The 16787-nt window shown below is 41.0% G+C and overlaps 1 protein-coding gene across 1 annotated transcript in view; it reads left to right on the forward strand.

Annotated features, from left to right (window-relative positions):
- Nucleotides 1–15707: 15707 nt before the first annotated feature.
- ptgis (prostaglandin I2 (prostacyclin) synthase) overlaps nt 15708–16787 on the forward strand; it is a 72599-nt gene continuing 71519 nt past the window's right edge. Inside the window, exon 1 of the mRNA XM_048608375.1 lies at nt 15708–15931. Coding sequence (XP_048464332.1) covers nt 15864–15931 — 68 coding nt within the window. The 5' untranslated portion in view covers nt 15708–15863. The remainder of the gene's footprint in view (nt 15932–16787) is intronic.

The following is a 16787-nucleotide window of genomic DNA, read 5'->3' on the forward strand; positions in this document are numbered from 1 at the left end:
CCTCCCCCTCTCTCCCTATTTATTTCAGAACCCCCTTCCCCTCCCCCATTTCTGAAGAAGGGTCTAGGCCTGAAACATCAGCCTTCCTGCTCCTCTGATGCTGCTTGGCCTGCTGTGTTCATCCAGCTCTGTACCTTGTTATCTCACTCTCCAGGAAGTCCCTTTATTATGCTGAGTGCCACGTCAAGGATTTAAAGGAGTTCTGCAGAACAGTCATATCAGACTTGAAATAATAATTGTCTCTTTCTCCACCAATACTGATATACCTACTGGATTTCTCCAACATTTTTTTGCTTTTATTTCAGATTTCCAACATCCAGAGTATTTTGGTTTTATAAGATCCTACCATAACAAAGGTACAAGGTGTGGACATCTTTCACTACTTAATGTGCACAAGCCCCATAAGCTAGTATTTCAAGAAGAATCATAGCAGCAACTCTACACAAAGAAGGTTCAATCACAAGGCATCTCTTACACAATACCAACTTTGACAATGCTACTTGTTGCTTGGGTGTAGAATTGATTCTGCTACACTGATGAGAGGAAAACCTTATGATGAGTTGTCTAGTATGGGTATTCATTTGATAGCCTCATGAGGAGCCAGTGCAGAAATACAGTGCTTCCAATAAGGGATAAGATTGGACAGGTCGATGTTCCACGTTTGGGACTCATAACCATCTTCTCACTTTGTGCAACAGGGAGCCACATCATCCATGGCCTGTGCAGATGTAACTGAGTACTATTCAGTACTTTCAGGGATGTTCAGAGACAGTGATCTCTGTTGTTGGGCCAATGCTTAGGTTTTGGTTCATCATGCTGCGGGCATCATATAATTACATCAATCTGGATGATGGGTTGATATTAGTTATTTCAATTACCTTCAGTTATGCTCTGGTTGTCCTAAATTATGTTTTTATTTATGTTTTAAAGAGTCTTGTGATAGTCTTTTTAAAGTCGAGTTATAATTGTTGCCAAAGCAGCAAGTTAAGCAAAGCAATAAATTATGTAACTGGTATGTGATAAAAATCACTTCATGCCTCACAGTTATAACAGTAAGCTTCTTACGTGCACTCTTCGAATATGGATGTCGCTGACTTGGTCAGCATTTAATGTCCATCTCTGATTACCCAGAAGGTAATTAAGCATCAATCACATTGCTGTGGGTCTGGAGTCACTTGTAGGCCAGACCAGGTATGGATGGCAAGTCCTCTTCCCTAAAGGCATTTATGAACCAGATGGAAATTTACATCAATCATGGTTATACAGTCACCATTAGGCTAAATGTTTAATTTAGGCTTTTATTGCATTCAAATTTCACCATATGTCAGAGTGAGATACAAACTCACATCATTAGGGCCATCAATTTATGTAACTTTTTAATACCAAGAGAGTAGGAACATATTATAGAGTCATTGAGTCATAGACTCATAATAAGCACGAAAACAGACCTTTCATTCCAACTTGTCCACGCCGACAAGATTTCCCAAACTGATCTACTCCCATTTGCTTGCGTATCGTCCATATCCCTCTAAATCTTTTCTATTCATGAGGCTATCCAAATATCTTTTAAATGTTGTAATTGTACTTGCCTCTACCATCTGTTGTTTTTTAATTTTTTTGTTGTAAAGTCTAAAATTAAATAAAAACATTGTCAAAAATTCATTCAGCATCCTTCAGGAGAAAAGTTAGTTAATGTTTGAGCACAGATCACTGATTAGATTTAGAAAAATGAAGGAAACTTCACTCCTATTTGAGTTGCAACACATGTGGAGGAGGAATGAACAACAGCCAGCTCCTTCTGTTTGCACGTCTAGCTCATGATGCCAATCAGCAAGCCCCAGGCAACAGCTGAGTGGTGATGCAATAAGATACACAGGAATAAGTGTAGAGCATAGCACAGAACTGCGTAAGCAATGTTTCACTGTTTTGATTGCTGCAAAAGGATATTGCAATACCAGTCACAGAATAAAATCACAATTCACCACAATTTTGAAACAGGCAGAAATTGATGCAGTTAGTTAAGAGATTTCAAATGCTCCAGAAAGAGTAGAAGAAAGGGGAAGCACCTTAGAGGTAGCTAGTGTGGAGGCATGTGGACTGGCAGGCAGGATGGAACAGATACCCTGATTGTCAGCTATGGTGCAGAAAGGCTAGCTTTTGTCATATAGCAGCTGAGGTTTGTCAATGCAAGTCTAACTATTTGAATCACAGAAAGATAACACACTTTCCATCATTAAGCCTAATTTTTTCTCCCACATACTATTAAGAGTGTTTCAAACTTCCCTATTGCTTACGGTATCAGTTTCTCATGTGGAACCTTATCTAAAGTTTTGCTGAAGTCCAAGTAGACTACATAGTTTATAAGAGGTCTGAAGTTGTAAGATCATCTTTTATAATATTTCCTCATGGGACCAAGGAGAGCAGAAATGACCCTGAATTCCCTCAAGGAAATGAAACATCTCCAACACCCTCTGTCCATTCTTACAAAAAAAAATCTCCATGGAAGGTGAGCCGTCCTGTCCTCCCAGAATCCAAACAATAGTTATATTAGTCCCTTGAGCAAACTGAGTTATCTGTGAAGTTTCTATGAAGTTATCTTCAGTTTCTGAAGAAGGGTCTAGGCCGGAAACGTCAGCTTTCCTAATCCTCTGATGTTGCTTGGCCTGCTGTGTTCATCCAGCTCTACACCTTATTATCTGAGTTATCTATGAAATTCTGTTTAGGTGTCCAGTCTGACTGCCTGGCCTGCACCCATCAAACCATGGGGATTACTGAAGTTGGCTTTCTTCCATTTAATTGGTATGCTGATCACCACAATAATGTTCAGTTCAGACTGAGCATTTATGGGCTTCCATCTGGTGAGGATGCCACCAGCTTCTTGGTGAACTACCCTGATAGCTAGATGAGGTCCGGTTGGCAGTGAAGCAGAAATGTCATCCATGACGTGTCCAGAAAACTAACAGTCTCTCCTTTGTATCAAAGTTTGCAAAGTGGTATTAGTCTATCAACAGATTTGCAGCTCCAGATAGCATCAGCCCATCCAGGGCAGTGTTTAGTCAAAACTCCTCTTTAGGGCACTCTATATCATTTTCAATTCAAAGAAACATTCAAGACAACTGTATTGTACAGTCTTACATTCATAATATACTCTATCAGGTAGTGATCCATTGAAGCCAGCTGACTCTTCTTTTACTCTTTACTGGCTTTTGGCAGTGATAACAATACAGGTTTCACTGTGATTTAGGGCACATTCCTTAGGTTGTGGCAGGGCCCAGTTGCTTTTCAAGTAATTCTTCTTTTTAGCATATTTGAACTTGCTCGTGATTAATGCTTGTAGTTTTAAGCTGATAGATATAAAACTGCACATTTTAACCGATTCAATTCCCCTGAAGAGCATCTTACCCAAATCTACCCTCCTACCCTAACCGTGTAACCCTGCAACCCTGCATTTTCCATAGATAATCCACCTACCCTGCACATCTCTGGACACTGTGGTCAATTTAGCATGGCCAATCTATGCAACTTCCAACATTGAATCAACATGGATAGTGGATTGAAATGAGCGGATTGAAATAATCAATTGTAGCTACTACTCAGAATGACCAGCATAATTTTAACTGCTTTTCTGTTAAATGTTTCAAGTCTGCATGACTACAATGGTTGGTGTTGATCACTTACTTCCATCTTACACAATATGTTGGCATCAAGATGAATTCCAGGCAGGGCACTGTCAGCTTGCACCAGGAGCCACTCTATGACCATATTTCACTCAGGATAATGATCTTTGTGTGACAGCTGAAGAACCACGAGGCAATCCAGTATCCTCTGAATGTTTTAGTAAACCATTTTTATACCCAGAGATAGTAGGAACTGCCGATGCTGGAGAATCTGAGATAACAAGGTGCAGAGCTGGATAAACACAGCAGGCCAAGCAGCATCAGAGGAGCAGGAAGGCTGACGTTTCGGGCCTAGACCCTTCATCAGAAATGGGGGAGGGGAAGGGGGTCCTGAAATAAATAGGGAGAGAGGGGAAGGTGGATAGAAGATGGATGGAGGAGAAGATAGGTGGAGAGGAAACAGACAAGTCGAAGAGGCGGGGATGGAGGCAGTAAAGGTGAGTGTAGGTGGGGAGTTAGGGAGGGGATAGGTCAGCCCAGGGAGGACGGACAGGTCAAGGGGGCGGGATGAGGTTAGTAGGTAGGAGATGGGGATGCGGCTTGAGGTGGGAGGAGGGGATAGGTGGGAGGAAGAACAGGTTAGGGAAGCAGGGACGAGCTGGGCTGGTTTTGGGACGCGGTAGTGGGAGGGGAGATTTTGAAGCTTCTCCTCCCACCCACCTTTCTGAAAAAATGCCATCCCCTATTCCCAATTCCTTCGCCTCCACCGCATCTGTTCCCAGGATGAAGCATTCCACTCCCGTACATCTCAGATGTCCTTGTTTTTGAAGGACCGCAACTTTCCCCCCTCAGTGGTTGAGAATGCCCTCCACTGTGTCTCCCACATTTCCCGCAACTCATCCCTCACATCCCGTCCCCGCAACAACAACCAAAAAAGAATCCCCCTCGTCCTCACGTACCACCCCACCAACCTCCGGATCCAACGTATCATCCTCCGACACTTCCGCCATCTGCAATCCGACCCCACCACCAAAGACATCTTTCCCTCCCCACCCTTATCTGCTTTCCGGAGGGACCACTCTCTCCGTGACTCCCTTGTCTGCTCCACACTCTCCTCCAGCCCCACCACACCCGGCACTTTTCCTTGCAACCGCAGGAAGTGCTACATCTGCCCCCATACCTCCTCCCTCACCCCCATCCCAGGCCCCAAGAAGACTTTCCACATCAAGCAGATGTTCACCTGCACATCTGCCAATGTGGTATACTGCATCCGCTGTACCCGTTGTGACCTCCTCTACATCGGGGAAACCAAACGGAGGCTCGGGGACCGCTTTGCAGAACACCTACGCTCGGTTCGCAATAAACAACTGCACCTCCCAGTCGCGAACTATTTCAACTCCCCCTCCCATTCCTCAGACGACATGTCCATCCTGGGCCTCCTGCAGTGCCACAATGATGCCACCCGAAGGTTGCAGGAACAGCAACTCATATTCCGCTTGGGAACCCTGCAGCCCAATGGTATCAATGTGGATTTCACAAGCTTCAAAATCTCCCCTCCCCCTAATGCATCCCAAAACCAGCCCAGCTCGTCCCCGCATCAGTAACCTGTCCTTCCTCCCACCTATCCCCTCCTCCCACCTCAAGCTGCATCCCCATCTCCTACCTACTAACCTCATCCTGCCCCCTTGACCTGTCCGTCCTCCCTGGACTGACCTATCCCCTCCCTAACTCCCCACCTACACTCACCTTTACTGGCTCCATCCCCGCCTCTTTGACCTGTCTGTTTCCTCTCCACCTATCCTCTCCTCTATCCATCTTCTTTCCGCCTCCCACTCTCTCCCAATTTATTTCAGAACCCCCTTCCCCTTCCCCATTTCTGATGAAGGGTCTAGGCCCGAAACGCCAGCCTTTCTGCTCCTATGATGCTGCTTGGCCTGTTGTGTTCATCCAGCTCTGCACATTTTTATACCCATTTGGATCACTAGATTGGATGCTGTAGGGAGCTCTGGTCTGTGCAATCAGTAATCCTGCCCGAACTCTCAGGCAGCCTGGATCACCCACCAGGTCCCTGGTTCTGACACTGGACTTAATTTAGCAATATGAAGTGAAGAAGGCAGTAAACAGGTGTTTCAGGGCAAAGAACCTCTGCGTTTATTAATTGCAACGGTGAGTATATCACAAGAAGTAAAAAGACAGAAGTAATAAACAGGGAAATAATACAAAAGTGAATAAAATACAAAAGATAAAAAGACTAATTCAAAACAGTGGAACTGACACCATCAATTATTAACTTAACACAGACTAATTACTATTAGAAACTACTGTTTAGTTTCAAACATAGACATTTTAATCAGATTTCCCGACCTCGGGTTCCCCTGCACTGTCAGCAAACCACCTTGCCCTCCTTGCTAGCTAGGTTGGATACTTTGGGTCTCGAGGAAATAGGCTCTGGGGATAAGCTGAAGGGTCTAGGCCCGAAACGTCAGCCTCTCTGCTCCTATGATGCTGCTTGGCCTGCTGTGTTCATCCAGCCCTGCACCTTGTTGTCTCGGATTCTCCAGCATCTGCAGTTCCTACTATCTTTGAAATACAGCTGGCTGTTCCCGCTTGCTGTAGTCTTTAGCGAAGCACTGGTTTCAGACGGCGTAGGCCTTCAGCTGGTTTGAGAACTTGGGTTTTCTTACTTTGTGGCGGTTTTGTGAGCCAGTTTTCAACTCAGGATGTGCCTGAGTCCTTGTCAGTCGTGTCGGTGGATTTCGGAGATTGTCAGTTGCCGATAGTTCTCAGGGAGGGTAGCTGTCTGGGATCCCTCTTCTGTTGGCAGCTGTGGGGATCGCGCTCTCTCTCTAGTTCTCTTCCCCCTCCTCCGCCCAGGTCACGGCCAACTGTTATACAGACTGTGTACTTCATTATCACCTTGCAAATCTGTGTTATCCATTGTGTTTCTGTTGTCCCCTTTGTGGTGAATTGGCTTCCTGATCGTTTAGAATAGGTGTAAATGTGTCTTGATTAAGAGAATTGTCCAGTACTTCTGCGAATGAATATTAATTGAAGTTGAATGCTTTGGATGACCAAGTCCAAGATGTCTGAAGTTGTTGCATTAGGTATGGTTCAATGTCTCTTTAGGGCTAAAGCATGAACAGGATTTCTAACTGAACCACAGTTCCAGACAGCTATTCCTGTGATTGTGTATTCTAGAGCATAGACCAGCTGCTTTTTTTGTTTTAAAAGTTCTGTTAAAGACCCAGTGTTTTGGTCCAGTATTCTAAATGACAGGGATTTTTGCTCACTCCTATATGCTTAAAGGGGTAATCTGTGGCTGACTACCCTGATGCAAGCAATGTTGTAACAAATTTTTCACCTTCTTCCATTCCCCACCCCAAGAATCTGGCCTTAGAAAGTTTTATAATTTACGACTAAGATGTTGATTTCCAACCCTAATCAGGAACTCTCACTGCAAGATCTGAAAATGTGCAGATCTAACTCATTGGAACAATATCTGCTTATTACAAAAATATGTATGAGGTGCATTCTGTTAAAGAGAACAGACCTTCACCTGGTAAGGCACAAGAGATCTTGTATGTCTTGCATAAGCTGCTGAGTTGACACCTGTGATATGAGGCTTTGCTGTCTAAATTTGCCAAATTCCAGTCATGTACTGGATATAAATGTTAGACTGCTGGTGGGCCTGTGTGAAAGGCAAATTTCAGCATTTGATTTATTTCTATTCCAAACAGCAGACTGCCAAAAGAGACCCAAAAAATGGAAATCGATGAGGCTTCCCACTGATGCCATCTCCATCAGGTGAATTGGTCTGTGCCAGTAATGCCTCCACAATGTAAGCTTCACAACAATAAAGGTAAAGGACTAACCACTTCAGTTTTTAATGACAAGAAATATTTGACTAGAAGGTGAGCTTGAAAGGATATTAATATAGTTGGCATAAATAAGGGATTTCAAACATTTCTGTAAATGTTTTTTGGTTATTCACATGATGCAAGTGTCACTGCCTGGGCCAGCTTTTACTATATATATTGCATTGTATGTATTTGTAAATATACAAATAAAGGAAGAAATCAAGAGAATGTTTGTGAAAAGCACATAATTCAGGAAATTGAAAATGAGCAAAAGGTACAACTAGACAGAATTCCTTTGTGAAGTAAATAATCCACAAGAAAACATTTGGCAATTTACATTAGAAGTTAAAGACGTTAAAACAGAATTCAAACATAATACAGGCACCCATGTTCCACAACTGACTGACCATTTGGAATGGGTCAAAAACAGGAGAGATCCTGCCATCAAAAATTAAATTGCAAGATCCAGATGGCATTGATCTCCAAGTAATAGCTCAGATCACCATCAGTCAACCACAAGGGATGAGAGATCAACAAGGCTATTTTACACAATAAACAGGACACCTTTACTGAGCAGAAATGCATGTAGACAACTGGTTCTTCTGTAGAAATTAGGCATAATCCAACAACAGTTTCATGAGACAGAATTACACCAAGACTTTCCACCCATCTTTAAAAGGGCTTTGTAAGCCTAAAGATGAATATTACATCACATTTCATAATGATAACAAATGGCCCCTATACTCTGATGGCTTGATAGTCATTGGAACAACAGACTAGAGTTGCCTGTCAAGACTACGTGGAATCCTAAAAATAGCAGACTCCCTCGGAATGGGCCAGGAAATTGAAAATTCTGATAGCCAAATCAGAAACTTTAAAGGGTTCTGACTGACTCAATGTTAATAGTTACCCAGGAACAGTTAGTTTTAAAACCTATTCTAAATCCTGGGCAACTATTAAAGACTCTATGATTCACTACTGACTGCCCCCACCCCCAAAAACACATCTGAGTCCTAATACCCCCCATAGCCCCACTGGACACACTCCCTGACACTGGCCCTGCTGGAACTGACCCGATTCCCACTAGCCCAACTTAATCCAATCCTGCTGGAGCTGACAACCCCACAGACCCAGTCCAACCACCCAACTTAACCTATGCATTCATCTGGCACACTACCCCGCTCACTCACCTGGCACCATAATCCATCATCCAGCTGGCAGACAACCCACCTCGCGAACCTTGCAAGCTTACCTTTACTCAATATCTGTCAAACTGTGTTTGGAACTTTTAACTCCTGAAATACCACAAGTGTAAAAAGAAGAGGCTTATTTTGGTGCACAACATTACTCTTGCACAAATTGGAATTGTCCCTGGTTTTCTCTGATGGACACTGTTTAAGATAGGCCAGGTTCAGTACCTTGATCAGAAAAATCACTGGCAGGTAAATGATTATCATTAATCAAATCTGTTCTGACAATAATCAGACTATCTTGACTGTGTCTACATTTACTTATGTACATTCTCAGGGGGATCACACCCATTTTTGCACTAAGTTAAAGAGGGACTTGATATAAAACTGTGTTTTATCATGTGTCATGGAACTGCATTTGGTTCTGTGTAGAACTGACAAATTAAATAATGCAGTCCAGGTGGAAATCCACCCTCTGTCTTCAATGGGTGGCAGCTTGACAAACTTTGCCAACAATGCCTTCTTCATTAAGCTTGAAGCTAATTGTGAGTTTTGGTAGGTACCATTGACAAGAAGTCAAAGGTGTTAAACAAAGAACATTTTCCACCTTCTCTTTGGTTTGTCATGACCACCAGAAATATGCCAGATCATGTGAAATTTTCTTAAAGGGAATAAAGGAGTAATTTGTTATATGGATAACACACATAGTACTGCAGGACAAAAACACATCTACAGAATTTGTTGTTCTGAGGAAGCAGCTCTCACCTTTAATGAAAATTGTGAATTTACAAAAACAGGATTTAAATTTGAGACAATATTTAAACAAAAATGCTAATAGTTGATTTGCAAATAATGGCCAGAAATTCCCCGAAATTTTCAGCTAGATTAGAAAATACATCCAGAACTTTGGTACAATGACCAAACCTTTGAGAAAATCTTTGCAAATGAGCAAGCAGTGGTTTGGGGTATTGAGCAAATCAGAGCCTTGCAGGAAACAAAGGAAAACCTCATCCTTATCCCAAATGCAATGTGTCATTATAAACTCCATTGATTTACACATGAAAATTTCTCAGGCAATTGTCCACAGTTTATGAATGAATGCTTCAAGAAGTTTTGCAGAAGACTATGGAATCAATCATGTAATTAGTTCTCTTCACCCTCAGACCAATGGAGAGGCTAAGCGCATGATGAATAATATTAAAATGCTAACAAATAATATTGCATGGGATATAGTCTTGCTGAATAATGGAGCAAGATGCTTCAGTACCTTATTTTGAATGGCAGACATGTATTAAAGGATGGAAACACAAATTCATGCTGGAACAGAGCCTAAGGTGAACTTGAAGTTAGAATCAGGTGAATTCATAATGGACAACAAAGAGGTGTCAGAGCAGTTGAACAAATATCTTGGATTTGTCTTCACTAAGGAGGACACAGATAACATTCGGGAAATGCTATGGGACAGAGTGTCAAGCACGAAGGATGAATGGAAGGAAATCCTTATTCGTCAGGAAATGGTATTGGGGAAATTGATGGGATTAAAACCTAATAAATCCCAGAGTACTTAAGGAAGTAGCCCCAGAAATAGCAGATGCTTTGGTGATCATTTTCCAGCATTCTATGTACTCTGGTAGAGTTTCAATGGACTGGAGGGAAGTTTATGTAATACCACTTGTTAAAAAAGGAGGGAAAGAGAAAATGAGGAATTATAGGCCAGTTAGCCTAACATCGGTGCAGGGAAAATGCTGGTGTCAATTATTAAGGATGTAATAACTGAGCATTTGGAAGACGACAGAATCGGTCCAAATCAGCATGGATTCATTAAAGGGAAATCATGCTTGACAAATCTTCTAGAATTTTGAGGATGTGACCAGCAGAGTGGACAAAGGTGAATCAGTCGATGTTGTATATCTGGACTTTCAAAAGGATTTTGACAAGGTTCAACATGAGATTAGTAAGAAAAATTAAAGCTCATAGTATCGGAGATAACGTATTGATACGGATAGAGAACTGGTTGGCAGACAGAAAACACACAGTTGGAATAAATGGGTCCTTTTCAGAATGGCAGCCAGTGATGAGTGGGGTACCGCAGAGTTCAGTGCTGGGACCCCAGCTTTTCACGTTAATGATTTGGATGAAGGAATTGAATGCAATATCTCAATTTGCAGATGACACTAAGCTGGGTGGCAGTGTATGCTGTGCGGAGGATGCTGAGAGGTTGCAGGGTGACTTGGACAGGATGACTAATTGGTCAAATACTTGGCAAATAGAATATAAGGTGGATAAATGCGAGATTATCCACCTTGGTTGCAAAAAAAAACAGGAAGGCAGATTATCTGAATGGTGGCAGTTTAGGAAAAGATAAGGTACCACGGAACCTGGGTGTCAGGGTAGAACAGTTGAAGATTGGCATGCAGGTGCAGCAGGCGGTGAGGAAAGATAATGGCATGCTCTCCTTCATAGTGAGAGGATTTGAGTATCAGAGTAAGGATGTCTTGCTGCAGTTATACAGGGCCTTAGTGAGGCCACACGTTGAGTATTGTGTGCAGGTTTGGTCTCCTAGTCTGAGCAAAGACATTCTTGCTTTTGAGGAAGATTCACCAGGCTGGCAGGAGTGACATATGAGAAAAGATTGGATTGACTGGGCTTGTACTCACTGGAATTTAGAAGAATGAGGGGGGAAATCTCACAGAAACATAAAAACCTGATGGGACTAAACGAGCTAGATGCAGGAACAATGTTCCCAATGGTGGAGAACTAGGGGTCACATCTAAGAAAACGAGGTAAGCCATTCAGGACTGAGATAAGAATTTCTTTTTTCAGAGAGTTGTGAACCTCTGGAATTCTCTCCCACAGAAAGCTGTTGGGGACAGTTCATAAGATATATTCAAGAGGTAGCGAGACATGACCTTTGCGGATAAAGGGATCAAGGGGTATGGAGAGAAAGCCAGAATGTGACACTGAAATTACTTGATCGTGATCACATTACCACGATCACATTGAATCGTGGCACAAACTTGAAGGGCTGAATGGCCTACAGCTGCACCTATTTTCTATATTTCTATAACATCTGATATCTCAAGTGATCATGAGCAAGTAAGCAACATGGAAAAGGATCAATGAAGAAACGTAGAAGAAGTAGTATACATCCAGGCATAAAGTAAAGATATTATTAACATTAATACCTAGTCAAAAAGTATGATCAGATATTGAAATTTTGAAGGCAGTCTTTAAACAAACAGTCTTGCAGATGACACACAAAAATTGGCCCTGAAATGGATAATGTAGGGGGTAGCTGTAAGCTCCAAAATGATGCAGATGGGCTGGTGGGATGGGCAGAAATGTGGCAAATGAAGTTCAACTCCGATACATGTGAAGTAACGTATTTAGGGAGGTCAAACAATACCTGGGAATACACAATAAATGGGAATATATTGACAGGAATAGATGGAGTGAAACACCTTAGCTTGCAAATATATATGTCCCTAGAAGGTAGATAAGGTTGTAAAGAAGGCATATGGAATACTCTCCTTCATAGGCGCAAGTATAGAATACAAAGGTCGGGATATAATGACGAAACTGTACTGGACACTGGTGAGGCCACAATTGGAGTGTTGTGTGCAGTTCTGGTCACCACATTAGAGGAAGAATATAATTGCTGTGGAGAGAGTGCAGGGAGGATTTACTAGAGTGTTGCCAGGGCTGGAGAATTGTAGCCATGAGGAGAGATAGGAGAGGTAGTGTTGTTTTCTTTGGAACGCAGAAAGGTGGAGGGGTGACATGATTGAGGTATATAAAATCATGAAGGGTAGATTTGGACAGGAGAACCTGTTTCTCTTAGCAGAGAGTTCAAAAACCAGGATCATAGATTCAAGAGTGTGGCAGAAGGATTAGAGGGGACTTGAGGAAACAGTTTACACATAGGGTGGTAGGTGTCTGGAATTCACTGCCCAGTTGATGGTGAAGGCAGAGACCCTAAACTCCTTAAAAATACCTGCATCCACACCTTAAGTGATGTAAGCTGCAGGGCTGTGGGCCATGTGCAGGAAGATGGTATTAAAAGGGGCATCTGGGTGCCCTTGGGTTGGCATGGACAAGATGGGCCAAGTGTCCCTCTTCGATGCTGTTTCATTTTTATGATTTCTGTGTTGCTTGCGCTGGAGGGTTTTAGTTATGAATTAGCTAGACTGGGGTTATTTTCCTTGGAGTGGAGAAGACTGAAGGAGGGACATGATTAAGATGTATAAAATTATGAGGGGCATAGATAGGCTAGATGGGGTAGGAAATTTTCCCTTGGTGGAGGGGTCAGTAATCAGGGGCATAAATTTAAGGTAAAGCATTGGAGGTTTAGAGGAAATATGAGGAGACTTTTTTTTTACCCAGGGGTGGTGGGAATCTAGAACTCACAGCCTGTAAGGGTTGTAGGAGGCAGAACTGCTCATAATGTTTAAGTTGTATTTAGACGTACACTTCCAATGCCAAGGTGTGCAAGTCTGTAGGCCAAGTGCTGGAAAATAGGATTAGAATAGTTCGGTGATTGAGTCTGCACCAGTCAAAAACAATGGGCCGAAGGGCCTTTTTCTGTGCTGTGCACCTCTATGACTATGACAATTGAATATACAGAATCCCATCTCTTCAAACTGGTTTGAAAGTTTGGGACATCCAGAGAAGCCTTCATGTTATTAAACGTCACAAGGACAAATGAGTTTGAATACCAAAAACTCTGAGTGATGACAAGACGATGATATCAAATTGCCTCACGGCATGGTGACCCAGTCAATGAACATTGGTCTTGGTCATTGGTGACAAGAACAAGGTCAGGGAGAGCTGCAATAGTACCACAGAGGTTTGACCTGTGAAGTTCAGACTTTGGGATGGATATGGTGGGAATGTAACTGATTTAAGAAAAGATGTTATAGAAAGAATTACTATTACACTTTGGGGTAGATGTAGAATGAAGAAACAGGGATGTAACAATGCTATGAGTAGTCATGTGCTAGGGATTAAGAATGAGCAGTCTGTATTAGAGAGATGTATTTACCTTACAGAGTGTAATGTATTATATTGTGTAAATAGGAGTTTTGCAGAATTTTAAAGTCAGAATTTTATAGGCACTGTTAGGTAGTTGTCATAAATTACACAGCAAGATGTCCAAATAGAATTCAATAGTGGAACTAAACCAAAAAAAAACTATATTTCAACCTTCGTTATCAATTGCCTGAAGGATTTCCCAACATGTATAAGTTTACTGAAACAACGGTGACCTGGCATAACTTGGATTTAGCTAATTTCCTGTGTTGGTCTTTTAGCAGAGATGTGGTGAGAAACAGGAAGAATCAACTAGGGGTTTCAGGGGCATTCTTTACAATTGTCTAGAACTTTTCAGTCCGAATGACTTTCATTTATAGTTGCACATTACAATAGCAACATGGATAGTCATCATATTTGATTATTGGAAATTTAGTTCTTTTTCATGGATTTCAAAATTCACATATTACAAAATTATAAGTAGAAACACTCACAGCCAAATCTGACAATCTCTGCTTAATACAAATTCACTTTCGTATGGAAGTTGTTAAAACTTTAAGCACTTGAGAAATATATTACTCATCCTGAAACATAAACAATTAATGATGACAGCAAGGAGAAAATAGATCATTATGAGGACTGAGAGCCAACATCAGAAGAGTTTTATCTGACCTTTTGTTTTGTTTAAGTATTTTACAGAAGTCAGATATTTAGTGTTTAAATATTTGATTTCTACTGACCTATAGACCTGTGTTGTTTATTCTTTGTGTGTTATTGTTATTATAACTTGTAATACAATAGCTGCCTCACTGAGTAGTGCGCAACCCTTTGGCATGTTATCTAATGGAGGTGTAGCTTGTGCTTCATATTTCAAAATGTGAATGCTGTGTATTTTGTATATTTTATATTCTGCTGAAAGTCAAGGATACCTGAAGTTTCAGATACCTGTTAGATTCAGAAGGCCTCAAAGTGGGTGATTGGTGCTCTCACTCGAAATAGCTGGAAGGCTCATTTTAAGGTTTAAATGAGAATCCCAGGCAGGATCTCAATGTCATTCCTATGTACAAGTAATCACAAAACGAGTTAAGTATACTTTACCCACTGGTGCTAGTCAATGAACAATCTAACAAGTAGTCCTGAAAGGAAAATATTACTCCTGTCCAACAAAATTACTTTGGCTTTCTGTCAACCTTTCAATATTCCACACCCTTAATTTTCAGTCCTACTCCTGACAGCCTGAATAATTGATAAACTACAGGGCTTCATTACTCCTACCTCACCAGATTATGGCAATAGGGTCCTCCCATGAAAGATGATCCAATCTTGCTGATTCCATTGGGCAACTTAAAGGCTTTCACTGCCACCTCCTGCCCAATAGAATCAGGCACACAAAAAAAATCAACTATATCCGTGTACAGGACAACTTCACATGCCACAAATTTAAACCATACCCTGTGTAATTCTGTGCTGTTTATCCCATTTACTGATATTGAACAAATTAAATAACTGCTAATTTTGTTCAGTTTAATATTAAGTAAATAATACTGATCTATTTCTAATTTTAATTACTTCCCATAAAATTAGGCAATGGTGTTATTCAAATCTCATGTTCTCTGTCTTTGAATATTAAACACAAATTGATCGCCATCCAAGCAGAATTATTTATAATTTTATTAGCTTAATAGAGGCAAATTTAAAAAAGAGTATGATGGTGATAACTTGACAAACTCTCTCAAAGGTGGAGAAATCTGAACAGAATTTTGTATGTCAGGAGCTGCAAGTTATTTAACCAAAGTACTCTATAGTTTATCTCTGAGCTGCCTCTTCAAGGAATATCCAAATAACAGATTAAGTTCTAGTTCAAATCTCATGTGTCAAGATTTTATGGTGTTTTAAACGTAACTTGAATCTTACAGCATGAGTAGAGCACGTCCATTTGAAAAAAGGGGTGGGCCCTAAAAAATGGAAACTTGCCATATTCTGAATTCAGCATCTCAGTTATAAAGGCTGACATGGTTTTGCACTGTATCACTTTGACAGGGCAGGTCAAACCTGTTGCTACTGCGATTATAGAATTAGGCTTGTTCTTACAGCTGAGATTCAAAAGATCTGACTCAAAGCACATAGCATTACCAGAGAAGGAAGAAAGAAGGAATTTTTCTGGAATAAGCATGTACACTTTGTCCTTCTTTGCACTTTTTCTGATCATCATACTTTTTCTTAAATGGCGGAGGATCAGGTAAGATGAGTAACTAAGTAAATGTTTTGGGATGATGTAAAATATATTTGAAAGCAGATGAATGTTAGTATTGGAATTTAAGTTCTGGGGCACAAAAAAATCTGTAATGTAATTTAATCTGTAAGCAAACTCACTAGTGTTTTTGCATTTGTTTTATTTGAATTAATGAAAGTCATTAAATAGTTACAATTGCTGTGAAAATTAGAGTGGAATATTCAAAGGCAGTACAGAGCTGCAGGAATCAATAAAAGATTAATGATGCATTGTTGCAGTATTCCTGATAATCAAGGATGTATATTTAAAAAGATATGTGGCATGGAGTTATTACATGCCAATAGCCTTACAATGGTCTACTCAAGTCTAAACGTCTCAACAATTTGTAGCATCTCAGACGTTGCAATAAGTAGAGTGAACAGAGATATTCCTGCTATTTTATAGTCATTTAGCTCTACTTGAAATAAGCAAGATTTGAAATGATAACCATCACAGAGACCTGTCTGTATTTCTTTATTAAACAAAACAAATCCTTTTGAGTAACATGTTGCAGAGACAATTCCTTGATTATCGTTTCTACTAATGTTCCTGAAGAAACTCCTACTCTTAGACTTCCTTAATCTCGCTTTACTGATTTTTATCTTGAAGGTGCTGATAAGCTCAGCAAAATTTTAGGTATTTCATGATAATTGGTCATGTGTTGCTTTCTAATGCACATGGCATGGATTGCTTGGTAGTGTCTGGTATACTACTACAGTCATATTAGAGCCATAGAGCTTACAGCATGGAAACAGACTCTTCGGTCCAACCTGTCTATGCTGACCAGATATCCGAAACTAATCTAGTCCCATTTGCCAGTATT

The sequence above is a fragment of the Rhincodon typus genome, chromosome 19 (genome assembly GCF_021869965.1).
Source record: "Rhincodon typus isolate 14 chromosome 19, sRhiTyp1.1, whole genome shotgun sequence".
Classification (NCBI taxonomy): domain Eukaryota; kingdom Metazoa; phylum Chordata; class Chondrichthyes; order Orectolobiformes; family Rhincodontidae; genus Rhincodon; species Rhincodon typus.